The sequence below is a fragment of the Centroberyx affinis genome, unplaced genomic scaffold (assembly GCF_046629955.1).
Source record: "Centroberyx affinis isolate AG114_WGS23_722 - 3 ecotype Tasmania unplaced genomic scaffold, CSIRO-AGI_Caff_v1 ptg004778l_1, whole genome shotgun sequence".
Lineage (NCBI taxonomy): Eukaryota > Metazoa > Chordata > Actinopteri > Beryciformes > Berycidae > Centroberyx > Centroberyx affinis.
The window spans coordinates 184,575-206,901 of NW_027282319.1; the positions used below are offsets into that span (position 1 = coordinate 184,575).

Consider the following 22,327-nt stretch of genomic DNA (forward strand, 5'->3'; position numbering starts at 1 on the left):
AACATTTTTTATTCAGTCGTCATCATGTCATCATTATCTTAGATGTACAATCAGCAACTGGCAAAAATATGGAATATCATCTATAGACACGACTAGGGCTGGACTCAATTCAATCCATTTTAAATTTTAATAGAAAATGCAATTCATCTGAGAAGAGTTTGATTTGAATTGAGTGCTCATTTTGAAATATATCCAAATACGTACCATGCCATCATGCAGTTGTGAAGTTTTCCTACTTTTGAGTCCACTCCCTGAATTTAATGAACTGAAGTAAATTGAACCCAGCCCTGCACAATATTTACACATGACGCATCTCAAAATGTTTCTTGGTAGTCAGAATGCTTCTGACACACATTTAGACAATGTGACATCCTGCAACTCTCCATTGAAACATTACTATGGTAAACACTGTTGCATGTCAGATGCACTGTACTAAGGTATAACTATGGGAGTGGTAGTGGTAGCTCAATTAGGACTTGACATCTCCCAAAATGACAGATGACAATGGGTCTATTCTTGTTGTGTATGAGGTACTTGCACAGCACCCCTTTGTTGGTCAAAGGAAATCCCAAGTGTGAACAATACAGTTTCATCTGTATTGACTGTTGGCAATAAAACATCAACATGGCCAACCAGAGTTTACAGGGTTCCAAGTTGAGTCCAGTTGGGAGTTTTAACTTATGATCCCAGTGAAGTGAGGAGTGGCCCTGAGCAGTGGATCTCTCACCAGGCCCCCGAACCTTCAGCAGGGCCAAGGGAGCGCCTCTTTGGATTGAATGCAGCCAGTAGTTCACATGAAGGTAGGAGAAGGTAGAAGAAACTACCTTAACTAGAATAATTTCTAACACTACCACCTACCACTTTAGCGTTTACCACACTCAAAATGAGTTCATCACATGACAGTCTCAGATGACATAGTACTCTGGCATTAATCTCAGTCCAGGCCAGATCACATGACCGTTACCAATTACTCTTGTGCCAAAACCTCCATTTTGGTGATATTCATCTTCAGCTTGAACTGAAAGCTAATTATATTTTATGTGCTGAGAAATACCCATAGGATCCATTTAACTCATTAAAACCCCCATTTCATTTTTTCAGAAATGCAATGGTGTCAATCGGAAAAATTAGCCGGATCTTATCCAAGGTTTTTATCGTATAGTTGCAAAATCCAATTATTCATCTCCATGGGAACAACACTGACCATGTGTAACATCCATAATATTTCTTCTTGCTTATTTCTTCTTTTTCCTATTCCCTTTGTTATTACTGTGACGTCCTGTATCTAGTGCGCTCTGATTAGTGAGTTCCTGCTGTTGATCTTTAGACCACTCCCTTTGCAGCTGCCGGAGCAAGTCAGGGGTCAGCAGTCCGTCCCGCACCAGGCGACCGGCTAGAGAACTGTTAATCATCTGCCCTGACCCTCCCTTTGCTCCCCTTTGAACTCTGTTGCCAGCTGTGAAGCTGCTGCTGGTTGGTTTGTTCCTCTGTGTCTGTAGCCGGTCAGCGGTGGTCGTGTCAGTGGCTCTGATGAGGCGTGTGATATTTCGGACGCCCTGTTGGATGATGTCATCGAGTTCCTGTTGGATCTCCCGAACCAAGGCGGTGTCTGGGAACATGTCCATGAAACGGTAGCTACGAGACAGACAAGTTGCAGTGAAGCAAAGATTTTTCACATATTGACAGATGTATTGGGAACAGTAGAGCTCTGTAGTATGTTCTTAAGTTTTTAGATTATATTGACTGCTGTAGCGCCACCATGAAGACAGTAGGCTTTTGTACATTTTCATGCATGGGAAAACAGTTGTAGTACAAAGAGTAATATTACATAGAAATATTTTGTTGCTGTTGCCATTATTAGCAACAACAACAAAAAAAAACCAATAATAATAATATAATGTAAATGTTGTGCAATGTAAATGCAAATGTGCATATAAGTAATAACTTTTAAAATCTTCACTGGATGATCCTCGCTACAAAACGTGATGAGTGTCAAAATCTAATTTTTGAACAACGCCACATATCTCTTGACGCTTCACACTAACAAACATCTTGACCATTCCAAAAAATGCTTGAATTGCTCCTGGAATTGTATTACTAATTCCACTGAAGTGTCCTTAAGCATAGCACAATAGTAGAAGTCTGTGGTTGTATGCAGTGGATGTGTGTTAACTGTACCAGGTGCTTTTCATTTTACGTTTAATATTAAATTTAAAAACATTGTATTACCTTAACCAGAGGTACAGGTCCAACACATCATGAACAGCTTCCAAGTGGACCAAGTCTTTTATGTTTTTGGGTGCAGCCAGCGGCCAGCTGACATGCCGACAGACCCAGTCAAACGTCAGCGGCTCATCTCGACTGAACTGACGGGCAAACTGCAGGAGAAACATCAACATCAAAACCATAATACTGTTCGTACAGGCTTTGTTGTCCACAGCATCATAGTATTACGACCAGCAGAGGATAAACACAGGAGAACAAGCCTGAGGGAACTTCATCAGCCTGATCATTTCCATAATGACTGCTGAAAACAACAACTTTCAATTATCAATTTATCATCAATTGCCGATTTATTATCAATTAGCAAAGTAGATATACAACAGACAAATTCTACCATTGTAATACTATAAGTATAAAATGTCATCATGCTACGAAAACTGCAGATTATACCCAGCTCTCATGTGCTGTGCAAAGCAATGCATATCCTTCAGAAATGATGGTAAATGCAGGAACAATAAGAGAAAAACGGTTTTATGCACACCAAAACTGTGACTGACATAAAATATTTATTTTTAATTCTCATATTGCCATTAATAACTGAACCTGGGAAAATTATTTAAATATTTTGCTATGCAGTAACATTATACAGTTTTTTTGAGCACATCAAACACAACCCTTCATCTCAAAGGTTGAGGTTGATTATTGCCCTTGAGGGCAATAATTCGGTATGATAACTATAAAATGAGAGTGTGTCTCTGTGTGTTTGATACAGAGATACATATCAGTTGTGACGTGTTTATAGTGGAACATAACTTCTGCCCAGTCTGACCTCCATAAAGCCCTGCCACTGCAATTATTGCAACTTGTTTTTCTCATCTTATTTCTTATTTTCAACTGAAACAGGAAATACATTGATCTCATGACAGTTAAATCATCCATCTTAGGTCCACCTGTCTGTCAGTCCCTCTGCCTCAAAATAACTTCCTTATTGATAGAATGTATACATAAGGATTTCTCTGTCTAAACCCATCACCCATTTCCCACCCCGCCTTAAAGGTGACAGTACTGACAGATTATTCCCCCCTACTTCCCCCCTCCTCAATCTTTCCACTCCCTATCAATCCTTCCCTCCTTCCCGCTCTCCCTCCATTTTCCTCCTTTTATCTCACACCTCCTTCCCTTGTTCCCTTCTCTCCATCCTTACCTTTAGAAAAGAGGTGCATACAAAGGGTTGTTTCTTGTTGATGGGAGCGGTGCAGAACACGTAACGCGACCGCAGGTTGAGCGGGATATGCTGAATCATATCAGCCAGAAACTTGAAGTCGTCAATGTTGCAGACAAAATACAGACCATCCACCTGAGAGAGGCTGACAAATATGTCCTGAAATAGAGAGAGGGAGCGAGAGAGAGAGAGAATGGGATCAAAACATTTAATTAGCTAATCACCCATTTCTGCGAGAATGACAAAGACACCCTGAAACAGAATAAATCAGACGAAATGAAGCCAGTACATCAATGATATTTATCTAACCCAACAAGGTTAAAGTATACAAGCCTATAACCCTAACTTTATGCACGCTGCCTATACTGTTAGTAAAGTATCACTATAGCATCGATGGCAGAGTCACAATGCAACATTTGTTCATAATTTTGTTCTCTGATCACTATTTGACTCTTGTTTTGGGCCTGGCTGTAATTTTGTCCTACTTTTACATCTCCACGTGTTAATTTTACACTCACCACTGCTCTCATGCCTAGTGAAGTCAGGAGGATGGATGAATGGATGGATGAATGGATGGCTGTACTTACTATAAGGTTGGACAGTGTAGCATCAGGTAGATGATAGGCAAACATCTCTATCTGATCTGCAGTAGGATGGAGACCTGCAGTCTGAGACAGAGGAGGAGAGGAGAACATCACAAACACCTCCTGTGCGTGTGTGTGTGTGTGTGTGTGTGTGTTTGTGTTATTGGGATCCACAATAAGGCAGAGTGTCTCAGGACATTTTCACATCTGATAGTTCGCTTCCTTGGTTCGCACCTGATGCAAGAATGATACACTGATTCGTTTTTCAGCTGGTTCGGTTCGCTTTCACAAAGTCAAAAATCAAACGGTCCAGATAGGGTTGCCAACCCTCCCGGATTAACCAGGAGACTCCGGTAATTAGCCTCAGTCTCCTGGGATGGAAAAAATAAATTTCCAGAGATTTTTTGACAGCTGAAATTATAAGAATGTGTGTGTGCGTTGGGTATGTTGTACGTCGGGTGCGTCGTGTGCGTCCACTGCGTCGGATGAAGGTTATTTTCATGACTTTTGCTGGGCTGTGCTTTTTACATATTTACTGTGTTGGTTTTCTTGGTTGTAGGTTACGTATTTAGCAACTGGCAATGTGTGATAACGGTTAACGGGACATGCACGTTGCGCATTTGGCATTGCGTAATGATGAGAGGGACACATAGCTTTTGGCATTTGGCATCGCGTAATGGTGACAGCATATGGCACACATGTCAGGAATGACATGACACCCCCCGCCCCCAATAAAAAAAATCTCTGGTAAATTGGCTCCGGTAACTTGGTAAACATACAACAAAACCCTCGCAACTTCTGCCTATACTATATCTTATATCATGGAGACTCTAGAGGATTATGCATATGAACGGCTGTCAAGAATAAAATAATAATAAAGAATTTAATAATACAGACATTTCGAGGAAGACGCTGCAATCAGACACTCTTATCACAGAAGAAGGCTGGCTCTGATGAGATCCTACCACGACTTGTTGGCATTTGCCATACTGGACGAGTGAGGTAAGTTGGTCCATTCCAAACTATAGAGGTACCAATAAAATTCAGATAAAATGGTTTGCTTCCTGAGATTGGTTCAAATGGTGTTCTCACTAGAAGTGAACCGCTCCACAGTTCACTTGGAAGCGGCCTGAGACCAGCTCTTCGAGGTGGACCAGAGAGCAATTATTTGGTCCACACCAGGGTTCGATTAGGGTGTTCACACCACGACAAACAATCTGAACCAGGGGGGTAAACGCTCCGGGGTTCGATTCAAACGGACTAAACAAGGCTGGTGTGAAAGCACCCTCAGCCTCTCTTTGAGGACAAGCAGGTCTGTGTGTGTGTGTGTGTGTGTGTTAACCTCTATGGGGTCCACTGCGTGGCTGAGTATTTCCTTTAGGACAGGCAGATCGTCTCTGTGCATGGTGGTCACCTCTCCTTCTTTAAACTTAGAGGAGAACCTGGAGGACATGGCAGGAGAGATGGGATTAAATGGATAATTTGACAGAAATAATAATGACTTGTTAGCATTGTTAACATTCCTCACTGAAACCAATTGATACTGCTAGCTGCAAGCTAACTTCCTAGCTTGGAGCACCTACAGGTATCAATAAAGAATACCAACAATACAAACAAGTTTTTTCAGGCAACAGGTAGAACGTCAAAAACGTAGAACGTTAGGGTTGGCAGACTGGACGAATGCATCTGGGATTAGGGAAATTCCCATGGCAATTTTTTTTACCTTGATCTTTGGTAAAATTTTGCCAAGTACAAAACCCTCAAATGAAGATGCAAATGCAGGCGCTAACAATATATTGAAGCTGGTGTAAAACTGATTTAGAGCCTCAACACAGCTGACATTTCTGAGCCTTCCTCAGGTTGTGCTGGTTTGATCTCTGCCTGTGCTTTCACATTTGAGTGTTTTCTGCTATAATTGAAAAAGTAAACACGTCCCTTGCTTGCACATTTAAAAGCTATGTTTCATCATGCCATCATGCCCACATTGTGTTAAGTCACAATCCGGTCATGGGCAATTTAAAAGCGAGAGCTCCACTGCCTTTTGCACGCCCCTCCGGCAAGGACAAACACATCAGGGATCAGATATATATGTGAAGATGATTGGTTGAGAGGAGGATGTACACTATTGCAGTACATACTCCTATTAACAACGCTCACTGGTTTAATATGGACTGCTAACAAGCCATTTTTAGGGTAACTGGAGTAACAATGTAGAGACTATTTTCATACAATATGACAAGAAAAACAACATACCAAAACACTAAAATTAGTCAAGGTATCTAAAATAATGCTAGCTCTGTGCCAACCTCCCTGGACATACACCTGTCAACTATATACAACTACGGCTGCAACTAACGATTATTTTCATTGTCGATTAATCTGACGATTATTTTCTCGATTAATCGATTAGTTGTTTGGTCTATAAAATGTCAGAAAATGGTGAAAAATGTCGATCAGTGTTTCCCAAAGCCCAAGATGATGTCCTCAAATGTCTTGTTTTGTCCACAACCCAAAGATATTCAGTTTACTGTCATAGAGGAGTAAAGAAACCAGAAAATATTCACATTTAAGAAGCTGGAATCAGAGAATTTTGAATCGTTGCAGCTCTATATACAACTATACTATATTATACTATACTATACTATAGACATGTCCTGTGACATGCTGATAGTATTCGTTCTATTTTTCTCGCTCCTGCTCTCCATCATCTCTCTTCTCTCCCACCTCCTTCCCCTCTGACTGGGGATAATAATAATAAAAGTAACACAGACCTCCCAGCGCGGCCAGCGATCTGCAGAGCCTGTGACGTGCTGATGGTGTCCAGCTGTTTCTCCCCCTTCTCATTGACATTGGGCTTTACCAGACTGTTGAAGATAATGCGCTTTATACTCCTGGAGAAAGAGGGAAAGGGAGACAGACAGATAGATGTGAGTTGGGTTGATGAAATCTGATTGCTGATCAAACTCCATGACTGCTCCATACGTGTCAGTGTGCATGTACAAATGTTGTTTTGTTTGGTAAGCAGCTGTTTTGGATGGACGAGCTATCACTTGGCTGGTAGATCACTTGTATGCTGAATTTTTCAATGTAACAATTTGAAAAAAGTATTAAATCCTATGAGGTATTTAACTTTTCCCTATAAATAGGCCACTTTAAAATAGCAGCGTCTTGCATGGAGGTTGGCATGATGTTTTCTCCATAGAATGGCACTATCAAGGTTTGACTCTGCAAGGTGTTGAAAGCACATTCAAAATGTTAACATTCTAGTTATGACAAATTATGACGTTTATATGCATGTTTACCATCTGGAAAAAAGCAGAAGCTGTAAACGTTGGTTAACTAACACCTGGTTCTGCCTTCAGCTGAGTCTCATTCTGACACACAGTAGCAATGACAGTAATACAGTATATGTGATAGTACTTACAGGTTAAGTCCCATACCGATGGCATCTGTGGCAACCAGGATCTTGCACGGGTCATCAGGGTCGTTGAACTTCTTGGCCTGGGACAGCTTGGTGCCTGTAAACCACAGAACAAGCAAGCTTATAAAAGTTTCTTTCAGACAACATTTTGCTTACGTCCGATTTAAATCAAGGCCAAAATTATGATTTACGGAAAATTTGTCTTGATATCATTTCATTTCATTTCAAACCTTTATTTAAACTCGAATAACCATTGAGGTTGCCCTCATTTACAATGATGTCGAGTTACAAACAAGTTCAAAGTTTTAAATAAATAGGACAAGACATAGATGAGAATAAAGAAAATCATTTAAAACAGTTACACATTGAGGCAGGGAGGTTTGTGATCATGGTTTTAAATTCTCCATGGGTTAGTAGAGTATTGATTTTTAGTGTGTGTTGAAGATCATTCCAAGAATTTGGAGCACTAAAATAAAAGGCTGATTGTCCAAATTTAGACCGTGCTTGGGGGACCTTAAGCATAAGCAAGTCATTTGAGCGAGTTTGATAGGGTCCAAGGTTCCAGTCCAGCATCATTGAAATGTAGGGTGGTAGCTTTCCAACGAGGGCTTTATATATAAACAAATACCAATGTTTATTACGCCTCTCTGCCAGAGAAGACCAACCCACCTTATCATACAGGATACAATGGTGAGTACCATAGCTATCACCAGTAATAAATCTGAGGGCAGAATGATAAACCGTGTCTAGGGGTTTAAGAGTGGAAAGAGCAGCATTTCTGTAAATTACATCCCCATAATCCAACACTGATATCAAAATCAACAGTTTGCATATCTTTTTCAAATTTTCTATAATATCAAAAGGTTGACTAGTTTCTATCTTTGCTCAAAGTATGAATGCCATAGATATCAATTTATTTTTTTTATATTTTTGATCATGATAATACAATGAAATCTATGACAAAGTCTAAATATTTATATAAATGGATATCATTGTGAACTGTTGGGATTTTGTTGATTTCAATGGCTCAACTCTTCCTAAATGTACTACACTGTTGCAACCTAAGGAACATAATTATTAAATACCAAACCCCACAGAAAAGAGTAACTCTACATTACAACACATTTTTTTTGAGTTGTAAACTGGTATTTAGTACTATGTAGTTATGAAATACAGCAACGATAGTCATATTGTCAACATTTGAGCCCATTTCTGTCGGTGCTGTATTTTTCTCATTAAACCTGGCTCAGTTCGCCCTCCAGTGGCTAAAATGAGCAGCCAGTGTTTGATTCAAGATGGAGCTAGATACAAGATACAGGTCAAGATACAGCTGTCCTAAGACATGTCATTTGGTAAAAAAAATTTAACTTTCTCACTCCGTCTCTTCAGCTGCACACAAACAGACACATATACATCTCCCAAAACCCACACACTTACCTGGCGGTAGGCTTCCATAAATTACAGCACATTCTAGTCCTCTAGCCTCGATCTGTCTGCTGATGGAGTAGATGTCGTTTTTACTGAAACAGACGATGCAGTCTCCCGGTCTCAGGTTGTCTAATGACTCCACAGCTTGGTCCAAGATTGAGAAAGGAGTTAAACGCTGATAGGTGTGGACCTGAAGAGAGGGGGAGGGAGGGGGAGAGAGGAGAGAAGAAGAAGAAGAAGAAGAAGAAGAAGAAGAAGAAGAAGAAGAAAGAGAGAGAGAGAGACAGAGACAGAGAGAGAGAGGAGATGGAAGGGAGAGTGGGTCCCCAGAGCAAAAGGTTAAAAACTGTCAGAAAAATCACCCAGACTCCCCTCTTCCTGTGGAACTACATTACCCAGGCTTACCTCCATCTCCTCTCCTGTGCTGTACATCAGTTCTCTAACAAAGTTTATGGCCGCAGGTTCCCCACAAACATGGATCTCCTCCGCACACAGACCTACACAAGTACAGAGGAAAAAACAGGTGCTCAAGTTCAAAATATTGTTTGTACTGACAATGATACATGGACAACTTTTTGAAGGAATGGAGAAAGACAATCTTGCATTCAACAGGGATTGGGACTGGCAAATGGGGCAAAGGAAATGTAGCTGACATCATGGGTAATAAGGAACATAACATGCAGAAATACTGTTGCACATAATAGAAAGAAACATGAGGACCAGTGTAAGAGAGTCTGTGTGTGTGTGTGTGTGTGTGTGTGTTACTAACCCAGCAGCGCTCTGGTCCAGGCCCAGCCTCTGGAAGGGTCTCTGATCATCTGAATCTCATCAATTACAGCCACCTCATCTACAGACAGATACATATATGAATATCAATGAAATCTATTTAAATTTCCATTAAATTCCTTAAAAAACTTTTTCCGGATAATCTAACAGGAGAAGCTTTTAGGTCCTTATGAGCAACTCTCATAAGGAGATGCATATACAGTATGTGCAATATTTCATGAGACATGCTTGTTCAAAGATTTCCATCCTTAGTTCTCTGCATTTGGCAAAAGAGTTGAATTTAGTTAAAAATCAGCTTTCAGAAGCAAGACGCAACATTCATCCAAGCTTTTCACATACAAAAGTTTATGAACATTATTGTATTATCTATAGAACTGTGATGGAGTCTATTCATCTGAGCCTCAGGGATTACACTCACAACATAAAGCATTAACATTATATATCAGTGGCAGTAGTAGCATTTCATGTTAGTCGTTGTGTCGTGTTGTGTTGCGTCGTGTAATGTAAATGATTTGTTAATATTGTAAAAAGGTAATTTGCACAACTGGCCGGGTCTCCCCAGTTCAAATTGGATAATTCATCATTAACCCCACAGTATGCAGTGTGTGTTATATGTACTAACAAGGCGTGGTGACGCTACACATCTCGATGGTACAGGCCACATGACCTGCCACTCGGCCCTCTGAGTCCATGAACACCCTCTCCTCTCCTGTTACCAAGTCACATGACACGCCCTGGGAATATGCACGCACACACACACACACACACACACACACACACACACACACACACACACACACACACACACACACACACACACACACACACACACACACACACACACAATCGTACAATATGGTGAGAATGAGATAAAAGATGATACCTTAAAAAAACAAAGAGAAACAGAGAGGTAGAGAATATGTGGCCAGAGAGAGAGAGAGAGAGAGAGAGATATGCAGTGGGACAAAGACATTGACTCAATGAAAGGACAAAAAGAAACAGATTGAGCAAGAGAGAGCAAGATACAGGACAGAGAAAGAGAGGTAAAGACGGAGAGACAGATACATACGGCCTCGTTGCTCTTCTCAAAGATCTCGTGGGCCAGCAGTTTGAGCGGTCCACAGTAGACCCCGGACTTAGCGGCCAGTAGGCGCTGGATGGCCTGGTAAGTTTTACCACTGTTGGTAGGACCAGCATGGAAAATCACCTTCCTCTGGATGGCACGAGCCTCCGGGTACCTGCCGAACACACACACACAAATACACACCAACATAGACACACACAGACAGTCACACAAACACAATAACCACAAGATTAGTCTTGCAGGTTATGACTTACATAATATCATATATACAGATACTGATTGAAACCTAGAGCTACTATAGAGGGAATAAATGTGTATAGCAGTGTTGGTACCGGTTAGTTATACCAGTACGAGAGGTTTTAATAGCACATACAGGGAGTCTGATATTACAAATGATAAAAACTATTCCAGTGAGGAAAAAGTCCATGCTATGATTTACAAAGATTTACCATTTTCCCTTTAACCCTCAAATCAGTGGGCCAACACCTGAATGGAGTTTCAACAGGTTCACTCATCTCCAGTGAACTCCACATACTGTGTCCCACCTGATATCAACCAGTGAAGCTCATAGTGCCTGGACCAGTATGCAGATTTATAGCCTACATACCAGTTGGCAGGGACTCTGAGGTCTGAGATCTTTCTCAGGTCGTCCATACAGTCCAGCATGGGGAAGATCTGCTTGGCATGACGCATGAAATATGGGTAGAGGTCATCTATGTGACCTTGAGAGCAAACGAAAAAAAGGATTTTAACGAAATCGGTAATTGACACAAACTCACATACTGGTATGATGGCTTAACATGGTCATGAATGATGAGAATTAAACTGTTCATTTTTACAGACTAAAAAGTGACAAACCTGCGCCACAGCAGACGTCACTGAGGATGATGTACAGGTCGGCGGTGAGTGATGTCATCTCCAGGACATACTTCCTGAAGCTGATGAAGGCCTGGTGGAACAGACGAGCTGTACGTGTACACACACACACACACACACACACACACACAAACACACACACACACACACATAAAGTCACATCACCTAGTTGTCACTTGTTTTTTTGTGTTATTTAAGCAGGGGGGTTAATGAAGAGCAGTTTCATATCAATGTATTGAGAATGTTTGGTGTGAAAATGATCAACAGATGAGCAGAAGATGCCCAGAGGGTTTCAGATCTCACCGTCCAGGCCGTGGTCTGCTGCCAGCTTCTGCATCTCCTTCCTCTTGTAAAATCGGTTCAGAACTTTAAGAAGCTCACCTGACCAAGACGCAACAAACACAAACAGCAGAAAGAAACACACATCAGAAAAGAAACACACAGATCAGAAAAGCATTTGGTTTCACTTTCATGCCACCTAATGATCAACAACACACAAAGCTAACCTGAGCTCCCAGTAGCTCAGCAACAAGGCAGGAGGCTACTTTTAACTTGGTAGTTTGTGAAATCGTCTGACAAATGGTTAAAGCATTGTACAAGGAAGCAGAAAGAAAGAAGGGGGCTGTGTTGACACTCCGGCTCAGTACACATCTGACAGCTACCGTACTAAGGCAGGAGAAAGGAAGAAGCGCTACCCATAAGCTTTAAAGTAAAAACAACCAACGAAAAGCTTATCAGCTCTTATTCTGGAGTGCTGAATCATTCCCCTACCTTACACCGTGACAAGTTATCCAACATCAGAGTTAGCACTAGCAGATAGCTAACGTTAACTCACTTTTATCCAGAGGCTGGGTCAACTCGGCTCCCACACTCCCATCTGCAGAAGTGTCTGTCTTAATGGCGAGGGGGACAAAAAGCGACGTGTCGGGGGGTTTTGGAGAGGAACTATTAGACGAAACACTTCGGCTGGAAACCGTAGAAACAGCCTGGTGCCGTTTTGACAACAAACTAGATCCAGAAACATGACAGACGCGACTCTCGGGCAAGGCACCAGCAGTCCGGGCAGTCAGGGCGCTAATTCGTCGTTGAACCCGCGACAACATATACACACACCGGTTTACTGACATCTTTGTGGGTGGATAATGTCCCCAGTGACGGCGCCGTGTGTGGGTTATGTCCGAGATGATTATGACTATTGCTGCATGTTGTTCAGTAAGTCTACATTAGCAGGACACACCGCCAGCTTCAACAGAGGACGTTCAATACATCGCCTTTTTCTGGTATCCAACGTGGGATAGGCCCAATCGCTGAGTAGCTGGCCACAAATGTGCCTGCGTTGAAATTGCGCAGAAAATGATTACATAAGTAATGTAAAAAGAATTACAATACAGTGTAGTTAAATGATTCAGGGGTTTTTAAATAAATCAATAAAGCTATATAAATGCAGTTGGCTTAAATTTCTGCTTAGATAAGAGTACAATTTATGAACAGGCATGACTGCGGACACCCCATACAAGGAAAACATAAGGGCCCCTGTGTATCCTGTAAACCCAAAGATCGTATATGCAGTTGATGACTCACTCAATAACGAAGAAATGTCTCTGAGCAGAGCAGAACCACGATCTTTGTTACTTGCCTCACTTCTGCCCCACGCGCAACGCCGTTACCATAGCGACTGGCTCTCCACAAGCATCAGAAACTGACCGGCCAATTGTGGAGCCATTGTGGAGCCATTCACAGTGAACGACCAGTCAGCAAAGAGAAGAGTAATCTACATTTACTTTGTTTGTGCACTTTATTTTGTAATTTATATTTTTTATAATTACAAGAATCTCGTCTGAACTCTGTCTTCTTGTCGTTTTATAGTTGCACGGGAAAATCGCATGTAACACTGTTGTCCTTTCTGGAAAGTAACTTTTACTCTGAGTACATTTTAAATGAGGTACTTTTTACTTTTACTCAAGTAGATTCTTATACATTTCCTTCCGTATTTCCTCAAACAGTATTGCTCATGTATTACACATACTCATGTATCACACATTGCTTAAATATAAAATTTGATAAATTCATCATTGGAGTTTCAATCAAACACACTTTCACGAGGTAACTCTTCTGACCATCACCCAACTCAGACAGCAATCTTAAATAAGAGTGTTGCTCAAAAGATATTCAGTATAAATTTGCTTTATTCACCGATTAATTTTAGCTATATATTTGGGTTTTGGGGGGTATATATACAGATATCAGTCATACACACACGTCAATGGCATGATGGGACATTGTATAAAGATCAACATGCAGTGAATAAGACGGGCAGAGTTTGTTGGCATTTGTTTCTTCATTACCTTTAAAAGGCATTTAAAATAAACCAAACAAACCCTCCCTGTATAGTGTTCAGAAAGAAATATTGGTGGAACAACAGTATAATGTTCAGAAAGACAAGGGCGTTGTGACAGACAGGCAGAAACAAAGACACAAACTAGAACGTTCTGAAAGAGAAAAAGGAAAACCAAAAAGAACACCACAGTGGAAAGGAACAAAGAAAAACTGGAGTATTTCTAGTCTCTAGAGTTCAGAACGTAATGAAATGAAACATAAAACATGGCGGCATGACTTGCACATGAAAGATACAGACAGAGACAGTGTCAAACTATTGTACTCAGTTAATAAGACCAAATAAAACAAGAAGCGATATATAAGTGCCAGTATGATTACAGACATGGGAGATCTTTGAGGTGAAGTTGTCCTTGAGTGCTGTAAAGGTATCAGCTTCCGTGCCCCTTTTCCCAAACTTAACCATTGGAGGGGAAAGTGCAAAACTGGCCACAGATCAGAGTTGAAGGGTAATTTCACCCTACACACGGGGCAGGTGATTTCACGCGTGTGTGTGCGTGTGTGTGTGTGTGTGTGTGTGTCTTTAAAGCGGGACCTAAACTGCTGGTCTGAGCATCACAGTGGAACATTGCTGGATTTGACAGTATTTTGATAGCGCACCACTTCCAGTGCTAACAATAATAGACATGAGCCATATATTAATTAGAATTCTAATTATACCAACATACACTGTACTCTATGAAAGAGAAAGTGAAATTGATAAAAAAAAAAAAAGAGTATACAGTCTACTGATCATGGCTGGGGTCATTTCATTTTCTATTCAGTCATTCAAAATGTAAATGGAAGCTGCTACTCGTGTTAAAGTTTGATGCACATTCATTCTCAGGTATTTCTTAATAAGTTGGATATGACAACTTCCTCGCTCGCCCAAATGTTTTGTAAGTTTTATATTTTAGAATCTGAAGAAAATCAGATTCCTGAAGTGACTGAATTGAGAGTGGAGTGATCCCAGCCCCTCGATATGAACACTAAATAACTCTGGAGGAAAGACAACAAATGGTTTCCATCCTTCAAGATTAGTCATAAATACACGGCACCTTTGGAGATCAAAACATGCCTGTTGCCACAGAAATAGCTTGACCTTATAAAACAGAGAATATAGACTGAATCCCAAAATCATAGCAACTGGATGAATTTGGAGACACGCCTGTAGTAGCCTGATAGACTTCAGCAGTAGTGGACACCTGCACAAAATATTCATCTTAACAAGTCATTTTAATGTTGTACTGAGTTTTAAAATCTTTAAAACATGCAAAAATCTTAATTTAAGATTTCCAATTCAGTTTCCAGAATTTTGTTAAACAAGTGACTATATATTGTATATATTGAAGTAAGTAAATTTTCATCTTGAATTAAGGCAGATCACACACATTGGAAACAAGATAAATTATCTCACTCCACTGGCAGATTTTTTTTCACTTTTACAAAAAAACAAACAGATTTTAAGACTAAATACAAGACCAAAAATTAAGTTAAGATGGACATTTTTTGCACAAAGCTCTGCATTTCCAAGTTCAGCAGAAATCCACAAGGACAGAGCAGTCTGTGGGCCGTCCAGCCTCACTGTCAGCACAGCCATTGTCTCTGCAACACGTATGAGACAACTAGGAACTGGGAAATTCCTGACTTCTGAGCTAAAATGACAGATGAGAGGAGAACTGTGTCGTCACGAGAGCCTCAACTGGGGCATCGAGAATACACACACACAGAGCGTGTGTTTTGACTCGCAGCTTAGCCTCTCATGTCCTCTGCTCAGGCTGAAACTTCTCTCACTTCCCACTTGCCTCGAATGCTTCTAATCACTGGCTGGCCCCGACCAGGCTATATGAAACGGCTTCTTTTACAGGAGGGGTGTGCCAGAGCGGGTCCAAGATGATTGGTGTGCAATATGCGAGAAATGGAAGCTCCTGTTGCAGTGCCGACTGTGTACAGAGAGGAGAAAGTGATCTAGTGTGTGGTGGCTGGTAGCCGTCTCCTCTTTTCTGTCTTTTGCTCCCATTTTATTTTGCATTCAGCAAACTGAGCTTATGGCTTGCACTTTTGCGTGCTTGTGTGTGTGTGTGTGTGTGTATGTGTGTGCATGTTTTCAGTCTGGGAAGCCAAGATCAAATAGGTTGTCTCACTTTTTGTTTTCCTTAGTTGGGCAAGTCAATCTGTACCCTTGGCCCCTCTCTATGTTTTGTTTTGCATTCAGCAGACTGGGATTGTATACTTGTGTGTCTTGATGTGAGTGTATGTCTGTGTGTGTGTATGTGTGTGTGTGTGTTTCAGTCCTGGGGGATGGGGGTGGTAGGGTAGCTCACATCTGAAACCGTTTGGTGGTGAGGGGTGTGTTTGAATGTATGCATGTATGTGTGTATTCATGTATACATATATTTCTCAGTCCAGGGGAATAGCAGGGTAGCCCTCACATCTCTGGCTGTTCAGCAGTGAAGGGTTGGGGTGTGTGTCTGTGTGTTTTCAGTTCGATAGTCTAGTCCTCACATCTCCGGCTGCTCTGCAGTAAGCGGCTGGGGTCGGGTCTCAGGCGACTCGTAGCGCTGGTGGAAGTTCCGTTTCCTCATCTTCTCTGGAGCTTTCCTCCACAAGACAATCTCCTAGACAGAGAGAGGGAGGGAGGGAGAGAGGGAGGGAGGGAGGGAGGGAGGGAGGGAAGAAGGAATGAATGTATACTTGAATAGTCTTGGGGAAAAAATCTCCTGGTGCTGAGACAAGTTAGACTGGCAGGGAATGTGTGATATTTACAGTCAAGTGGTTCAAAAAGGATTATCTGGATTAGAGCTCCTTTCTTAATGCTTTATCTAATGCAACGTTTGCACCCCAAGGTCTTCATCAGGCAAACACGATTCACACATATTTTCAGTCACAAATAGAAACCAGGTAAAAATGCAATCTGCTTGTCAGTCAGAACACTGAAACTATAACTCAGAAACACATGGGAATTCTGCTGCATCAAACTTGAACACGTGACAGAAGAGCTAGCAGCATCGCACGAAGAAACTCTGTCATTTATGCTACGAGTCATAAAATATGATGAAATCAAGACATAATCAGACACTTATTCTGCTGCTTTATGAAGTAAACACCTGTTTCCAGGAGTTGCCCATCTTTAATGCAGGGTCCCATCTCTTGTTGATGTAAATAAATATCTATATCATTAATGGAAATTTTACAGTATGTGAAATGCCACAAAGGCAAACTCTGCACTGCGTGTGTGTGTGCGTTTTACCTGTTGTTTAAAGTATCTCCTGTCCTCCTCATCGACCAGCACCAGATTAAGGAAGTAGCGTACAGAGAACTTCTTGTTGACATCCCTCATGGTGGCTGTCAGGTCATATCCTGTTAGGAGGCAGAAGAAGCGATACACTGTCACACAACAAGTAAAAAAATATATATATATGTATAGATGTATATATGAATGTATAGATAGGAGGGGACAAGAAAAGAAAATAGTGGAGCGAACGGTTGAACTGACATCCAAAATTGTGGCTATGAGATCATATCCTTTCAACAGGTGCAGAAAAATGCATTAGCTTCACTGTCTATTAAATTCTTAGATTGCCATTTTAAATGCCAATCTAAAGGAAACAAACTCTGGAAGTATTACTAATCTTTATCTTACATAGAACTTCCAATTATCCTTCCTTAGGGCTCCTCAGAAGGTTTTGGATAGTCCTATTTTTGCCTTTTGCCTTAAACCTCTCCAAAAGGCTGGGGAAAAGTTACTCTAATTCTATTTAACTGTTTTTATGAACACTTTATATACACAAGAAGGTCAATCAGACACAATTTTTTGTATGTTTTAGGAGGGTCAATCGGACACAATTTTATGTTTAGGAAGAAGAGAGAAGAGAAGAGAAGAGAAGAGGAGAGGAGCCTACCTGCAAGGAACAGTCTGATAGGGATTGATTCTCCTTTAACTGGAGCTCCATCCATGATTTCATACTTTGCAACCGTCTCTGTCTCTGTGGTAGTACTGGGGCCTGGAAAGAATGAAAATACAATTAGATTACACACACACCATTTCTGCATGATACGAACCAGCTATGATGACACTAAAAGTAGTGTACAGTAGACAACGGCAAAGCAGAGCACAGTAAAGTGCAGCAGAGCAGACTAGAGTTTCTATGGTATTACTTGGACTTGGATAGTGTAATAATACAATTGCACAAGAGAAGAGAAGAATAAAGATAGTGTAGCATATTACAGCTACAAAGAGTTTCACCCATCACATGTGAAGACTTACAGCTAGAATACAGTCAGCTGGTCCATTCTCAATTTTATCAGTGATCTCCTTCTTGATGAGCTGTACCTCCATGTATTAGACCTATTTTAGTCTAAATTTACATATTGTTACCCCAGTCTTACCTATTCCAGTTATCTCTTTCTTGATGAGCTGTAGCTCCATGTGTTGGATCTTGATCCTGACCAGCAGGAAGTAGATCTTCCCAACAATCACATCCTTAAGGTGGTACCTAGTGAAGAGACAGAACTGAGTTCAGTTTCACAGGATCTTATTTGGCATTTGGATATGCTAAGGCAGTAATAATGACATTTTCTTAGAGTCAAGTTAAAGCAATATTGATCTTACTTGGATTTATTGTATTCAAACTCAATATGCAGACAGTCTTCTATGCCAACCTCCATCTTGATGGAATTGTTGACATCTGGGTAGGTGGCTAACTGGTGGACAATTAACTCATACTCCTTCACTAGGTCAGACAGACGCCGAACTATTGTCACCCTGAGGAAATACCTGGAAGAAAAACACAATCTGTGAAGGTTGGACTGAGGCAGCACTATGGCAAACACAGTGTCACCCAAAAATGTTCTTTTGTACCAATCCGTGACACACAATTAAGTATGCGAGAGAAAAAAGTCAGAAAAACAAGTGGGAGAAGCTCATGGGTCTTCTGTGATAACATTCTTATGTCTCTCACACATTTACACTTTCATAACTGTAACTCAAACAACTTAGGACATATGTTTGTTAAAAGCTTTCAATTAATTGCAGTAGCATCCCCCACAATCTATGTGTAATTTTGATACATTGTTCACCCACATTTGGTCAAAATCAGGCTTGTAGTCTTGTAGTCTCCAAAATGTAATAATAACAATAATAACCATACCAATACAAATACCAATAACAATAATAATACATTTATTGATCCCTGCGGGGCGTTTTTCTTTTTGCTAGCCCCCTCCAGGGCGGTCGGAGCACAAGTCAGTTAAAGAACAAACAGATGGATGTACGGACACAACCATGTGACAGAACCATGTGGTTGAGAATGCAACAGAACCCAAAGTTTACCTTACACTCAAAGTGTATTATGAATATACCTTAGTCTGACATTAGCTCCAGTATAGGACTCGTAGGGCTTCTCCACCTGCATGAACTCAAAGTCGTAGCTCCTGTTCTGGGTGAGTTCTCCAGGCAGAGCCAACTCCTTCACCAAGTCCACAAACTCGTGGGTGTTACTCTTATCAGAGAACAGCTCTGTAACACAGCAACGCAGTTTTACAGTTCAAGACATCGCAATGAAACAACAGCAGCACTGAAACAGCTAACGGTTTATGAGTTGAACACAGCTGTTTTAGAGCTGAACATAATTAATTTGCATAATACATTTTGGAGAGTGGCGTATCCAAAAAGCATGACATCCTGAAATCTAGAAAGCAAATAAATCATCTCTCTTGCACATAAGCAGTTTTATTTCAGGATTTCATGCTCTTTGAACACAATGCTCTCATTACAAATGGAGTTTTCCTGTGTAGTGTTGCTCATAGCAGGAGGGTTTAGCTCTACTATGGCAGGCTGCAGGCTGCACATGACAACCACATGCTCTGTTAAACCTTTTAGCCACATGAAGCCCACAGCACATTGCTGGCAAGTAGTTTTTAACGCTAACGCACACTGCTCTTTCATGAGCTCGACACGCATTTCAAACAATGCATGCCAGGGGAACTACTCATAAATTTAGATCTAACTTAGGTATGAAGTCTTGAAAAGAATATATCCATCAGTCCCATCCCACAAACATCAGAGCAACAAAATGGTTAGTTCTGCTCATCATAATTATTATTGTCAACACTTCATAGTTCTAGGTAAGAGGCAATGAAATCCTGCCCATAGTACATCCTAAATTAACCCTATCAGTGACTTCAGGCAGACCGATAGATGTGCTCACCTATCTGTCCAACAAACTCGATGCGGATGCCCTGGTGCTCGAGTCTCTTTCCTCCCTGCTTCACATTCAGATTCACCTGCAAGGAAAACACATTCATTGTGATCACGTACAATATGAGACAAAAGGCATGTTATAACAAGGCTCATGTGTCAACGTGACAAGGGCTGTCCCTTCATATTAAACTATCCCACCTTGGTGTTTTTCTATACCTCTACAATCCAAAACACTAACAACATTATCACCTGAGTCCCCCCAAAAGCCAGGGAAAACCTTGCACACACAGCAAAATAATCTTAATTTCCCACTAGGCACAGAAAAAGAGGAGTTCCCAAAATAGAAGTCCATCATCTGCTAACTGAGAGTCCTGCTAACTAGTTAATAAAATAATAGCAAAACCATTCTTCACTTTTCTAAGGATCCTCTGGGATGTTCCTGTTCCTACTCACTGAACCCTGCTGAGCTCTGGAGCCCACTTTGAGAACTATTGAAAACCCAGTTTACCTTTCCGGACACCGACTCTCCATCATAGAACAGGTAGTGTTTCTCCACTTTCCCATCTTCTGTCTTCAACTCAGCTGTTTTTCTGTTCTCTGCATCATTCAGCAGTACATCTATCTCACATACCGGCCCAAACAAACCACCAAGGAAACTCTGGAAACAGAGAATACAGAAACATAGAATTGGATATAGAAACAGAGAATACATCTCCTCACACTCTGGTCTAAACGGGCCCCCCAGGACACCCTAGAAACATATGTATGTGTGTGTATTGGTACCCCACAGCTATATGAAGACACTGATATTATTGGTCGATACTTGCCTGAATTTTGAAATAGGCATCAGCTCATTTCATATTGGTTGCTTTATAATTGAGGTCAAGTTCATGCCCCATGGTATTCTGGGTAGGGGGTACAGTGTTTTGACATATGAGAGGTCTGAGGCTGCATCGTAGTTCACACGTGCATTAAACTACAACAAATCGACTTCAGTGTAAGTAGGCTAAGTTTCTTTACACACATCTACATGGTGTCAGAGGATAGTGGAATGTGGCTGTCTGGGGTTGTTGTGAATGCCAGAATAGTTAATAAGTGATCATCTCATACTGTGCAAACATAAATGGCAACACAGTGGCTGACGGATGCCCTCTAGACACAACCACAGTCTAAGGGCCATAACAGCTACTCCCTATCCACACTTCAGTGGGGTTATGCCATCAGCTCCACACCCATATTGTTTGTCTTTGCGCTGGCAGAGAGTCATCAACACGTGCTTGAGCATGTAGGAGCAGCAAATCTGAAGGAATCATCACCATGTCAGGAGAGACTAATCAATGGTGGGGCACATTTACACAATGTGCATTAAAGTACCATGAGTGGATACATTTTAATATGGGTGGCCCCCTGAAACCCCTAAACTTGTTAGTGTTGGTGCCATGCTCTACCCACTGAGCTTCACAGCACCAAACAACACAGTAAAAACACTACTACAGCACAATCAATTGACAGAGAAGTAGCATCAGCTTAGGATGTCAATAAATCAGTCCTTGACTGATTGATTGAATCAATAAGCGATCCATGCTTTTCCAACTAACATACCCTGCCATCATTAGCCATAAACTTGCCATGGGAAGGGCATTTGGGACACATCAAAAGCAGCTGTAACAGTTAACTTACAGTTAGCTAACCAGGTAGCTACTAGCCCAGATAGTCAGCTAACGTTAGCTAACATTGCAATTTCTCGCGGTTCCTTGCAGCTCTGACTAACGTTAATATAAGCTGCAAAACTCCAGTTGTTAAGATACAAACTGAATTGCTATTAACTAACGTGCTGCTTTGCTGGCAAGTCAAACGATAGTTTTGAAAGCAGACACGGCCTCGTACTGTGCTAATTTGGCCAACCCAGCTAGCTTCCCTGTCACATAGGAGGAAGAGTTTCATAAACATTAGCAAGCGAAACTGAGAACCTCTGTTAGTGTCGTCTTTTTACGAAAAACGGCATGGCTTATTTCACTGTAATGTTAGTGTGAATAGATGTTGCTTCTTCTTGCACTCACCATTTCGGCCGTCTAGACAGTTGAAGCTAACAGCTAGCCTCTCTCCGTGTAGCCAAGTCTCTCTGTTG

At 41.2% G+C, this 22,327-nt stretch overlaps 2 protein-coding genes across 3 annotated transcripts; both read right to left on the reverse strand.

Moving 5' to 3' along the window:
- supv3l1 (SUV3-like helicase) lies at positions 1-12,882 on the reverse strand. The gene is made up of 16 exons (XM_071545143.1): positions 12,460-12,882; positions 11,928-12,005; positions 11,607-11,714; positions 11,356-11,470; positions 10,734-10,902; positions 10,287-10,398; positions 9,648-9,725; positions 9,284-9,375; positions 8,888-9,068; positions 7,454-7,547; positions 6,801-6,920; positions 5,372-5,471; positions 4,033-4,113; positions 3,428-3,604; positions 2,230-2,378; positions 1-1,635 (listed from the first exon to the last, which is right to left on the reverse strand). The coding sequence occupies exons 1-16, from the start codon at positions 12,749-12,751 to the stop codon at positions 1,236-1,238; spliced, it is 2,346 nt and encodes a 781-aa protein (XP_071401244.1). The 5' UTR covers positions 12,752-12,882; the 3' UTR covers positions 1-1,235.
- A 580-nt stretch (positions 12,883-13,462) lies between these two features.
- On the reverse strand, positions 13,463-22,327 carry vps26a (VPS26, retromer complex component A). 2 transcript variants are annotated; one of them, XM_071545130.1, is made up of 9 exons: positions 22,260-22,327; positions 20,708-20,857; positions 20,207-20,282; positions 19,359-19,515; positions 18,610-18,774; positions 18,387-18,493; positions 17,900-18,001; positions 17,248-17,357; positions 13,463-16,615 (listed from the first exon to the last, which is right to left on the reverse strand). In XM_071545130.1, exons 1-9 carry the CDS (start codon positions 22,260-22,262, stop codon positions 16,499-16,501), a joined length of 987 nt encoding a protein of 328 aa, XP_071401231.1. In that variant the 5' UTR covers positions 22,263-22,327; the 3' UTR covers positions 13,463-16,498. The 2 variants fall into 2 exon arrangements, with proteins under 2 accessions (XP_071401231.1, XP_071401232.1); XM_071545131.1 differs by lacking the exons at positions 20,708-20,857; positions 22,260-22,327 and adding an exon at positions 20,889-20,911 and having other exon boundaries at positions 20,207-20,283.

Excerpts from the sequence above, each read along its gene's own strand:
- vps26a (XM_071545130.1), bottom strand. Across the intron at positions 20,283-20,707 it reads GAGAGTCGGTGTCCGGAAAG|GTGAATCTGAATGTGAAGCA; the intron begins GTAAACTGGGTT and ends TTTTCCTTGCAG. Across the intron at positions 18,775-19,358 it reads GGAGCTAATGTCAGACTAAG|GTATTTCCTCAGGGTGACAA; the intron begins GTATATTCATAA and ends TTTTTCTTCCAG.
- supv3l1 (XM_071545143.1), bottom strand. The coding sequence starts at position 12,751 with ATGTCAGTAAACCGGTGTGTGTATATGTTGTCGCGGGTTCAACGACGA. Across the intron at positions 7,548-8,887 it reads TTATGGAAGCCTACCGCCAG|GCACCAAGCTGTCCCAGGCC; the intron begins GTAAGTGTGTGG and ends TGTGGTTTACAG. Across the intron at positions 1,636-2,229 it reads GACCTGTACCTCTGGTTAAG|CTACCGTTTCATGGACATGT; the intron begins GTAATACAATGT and ends TCTGTCTCGTAG.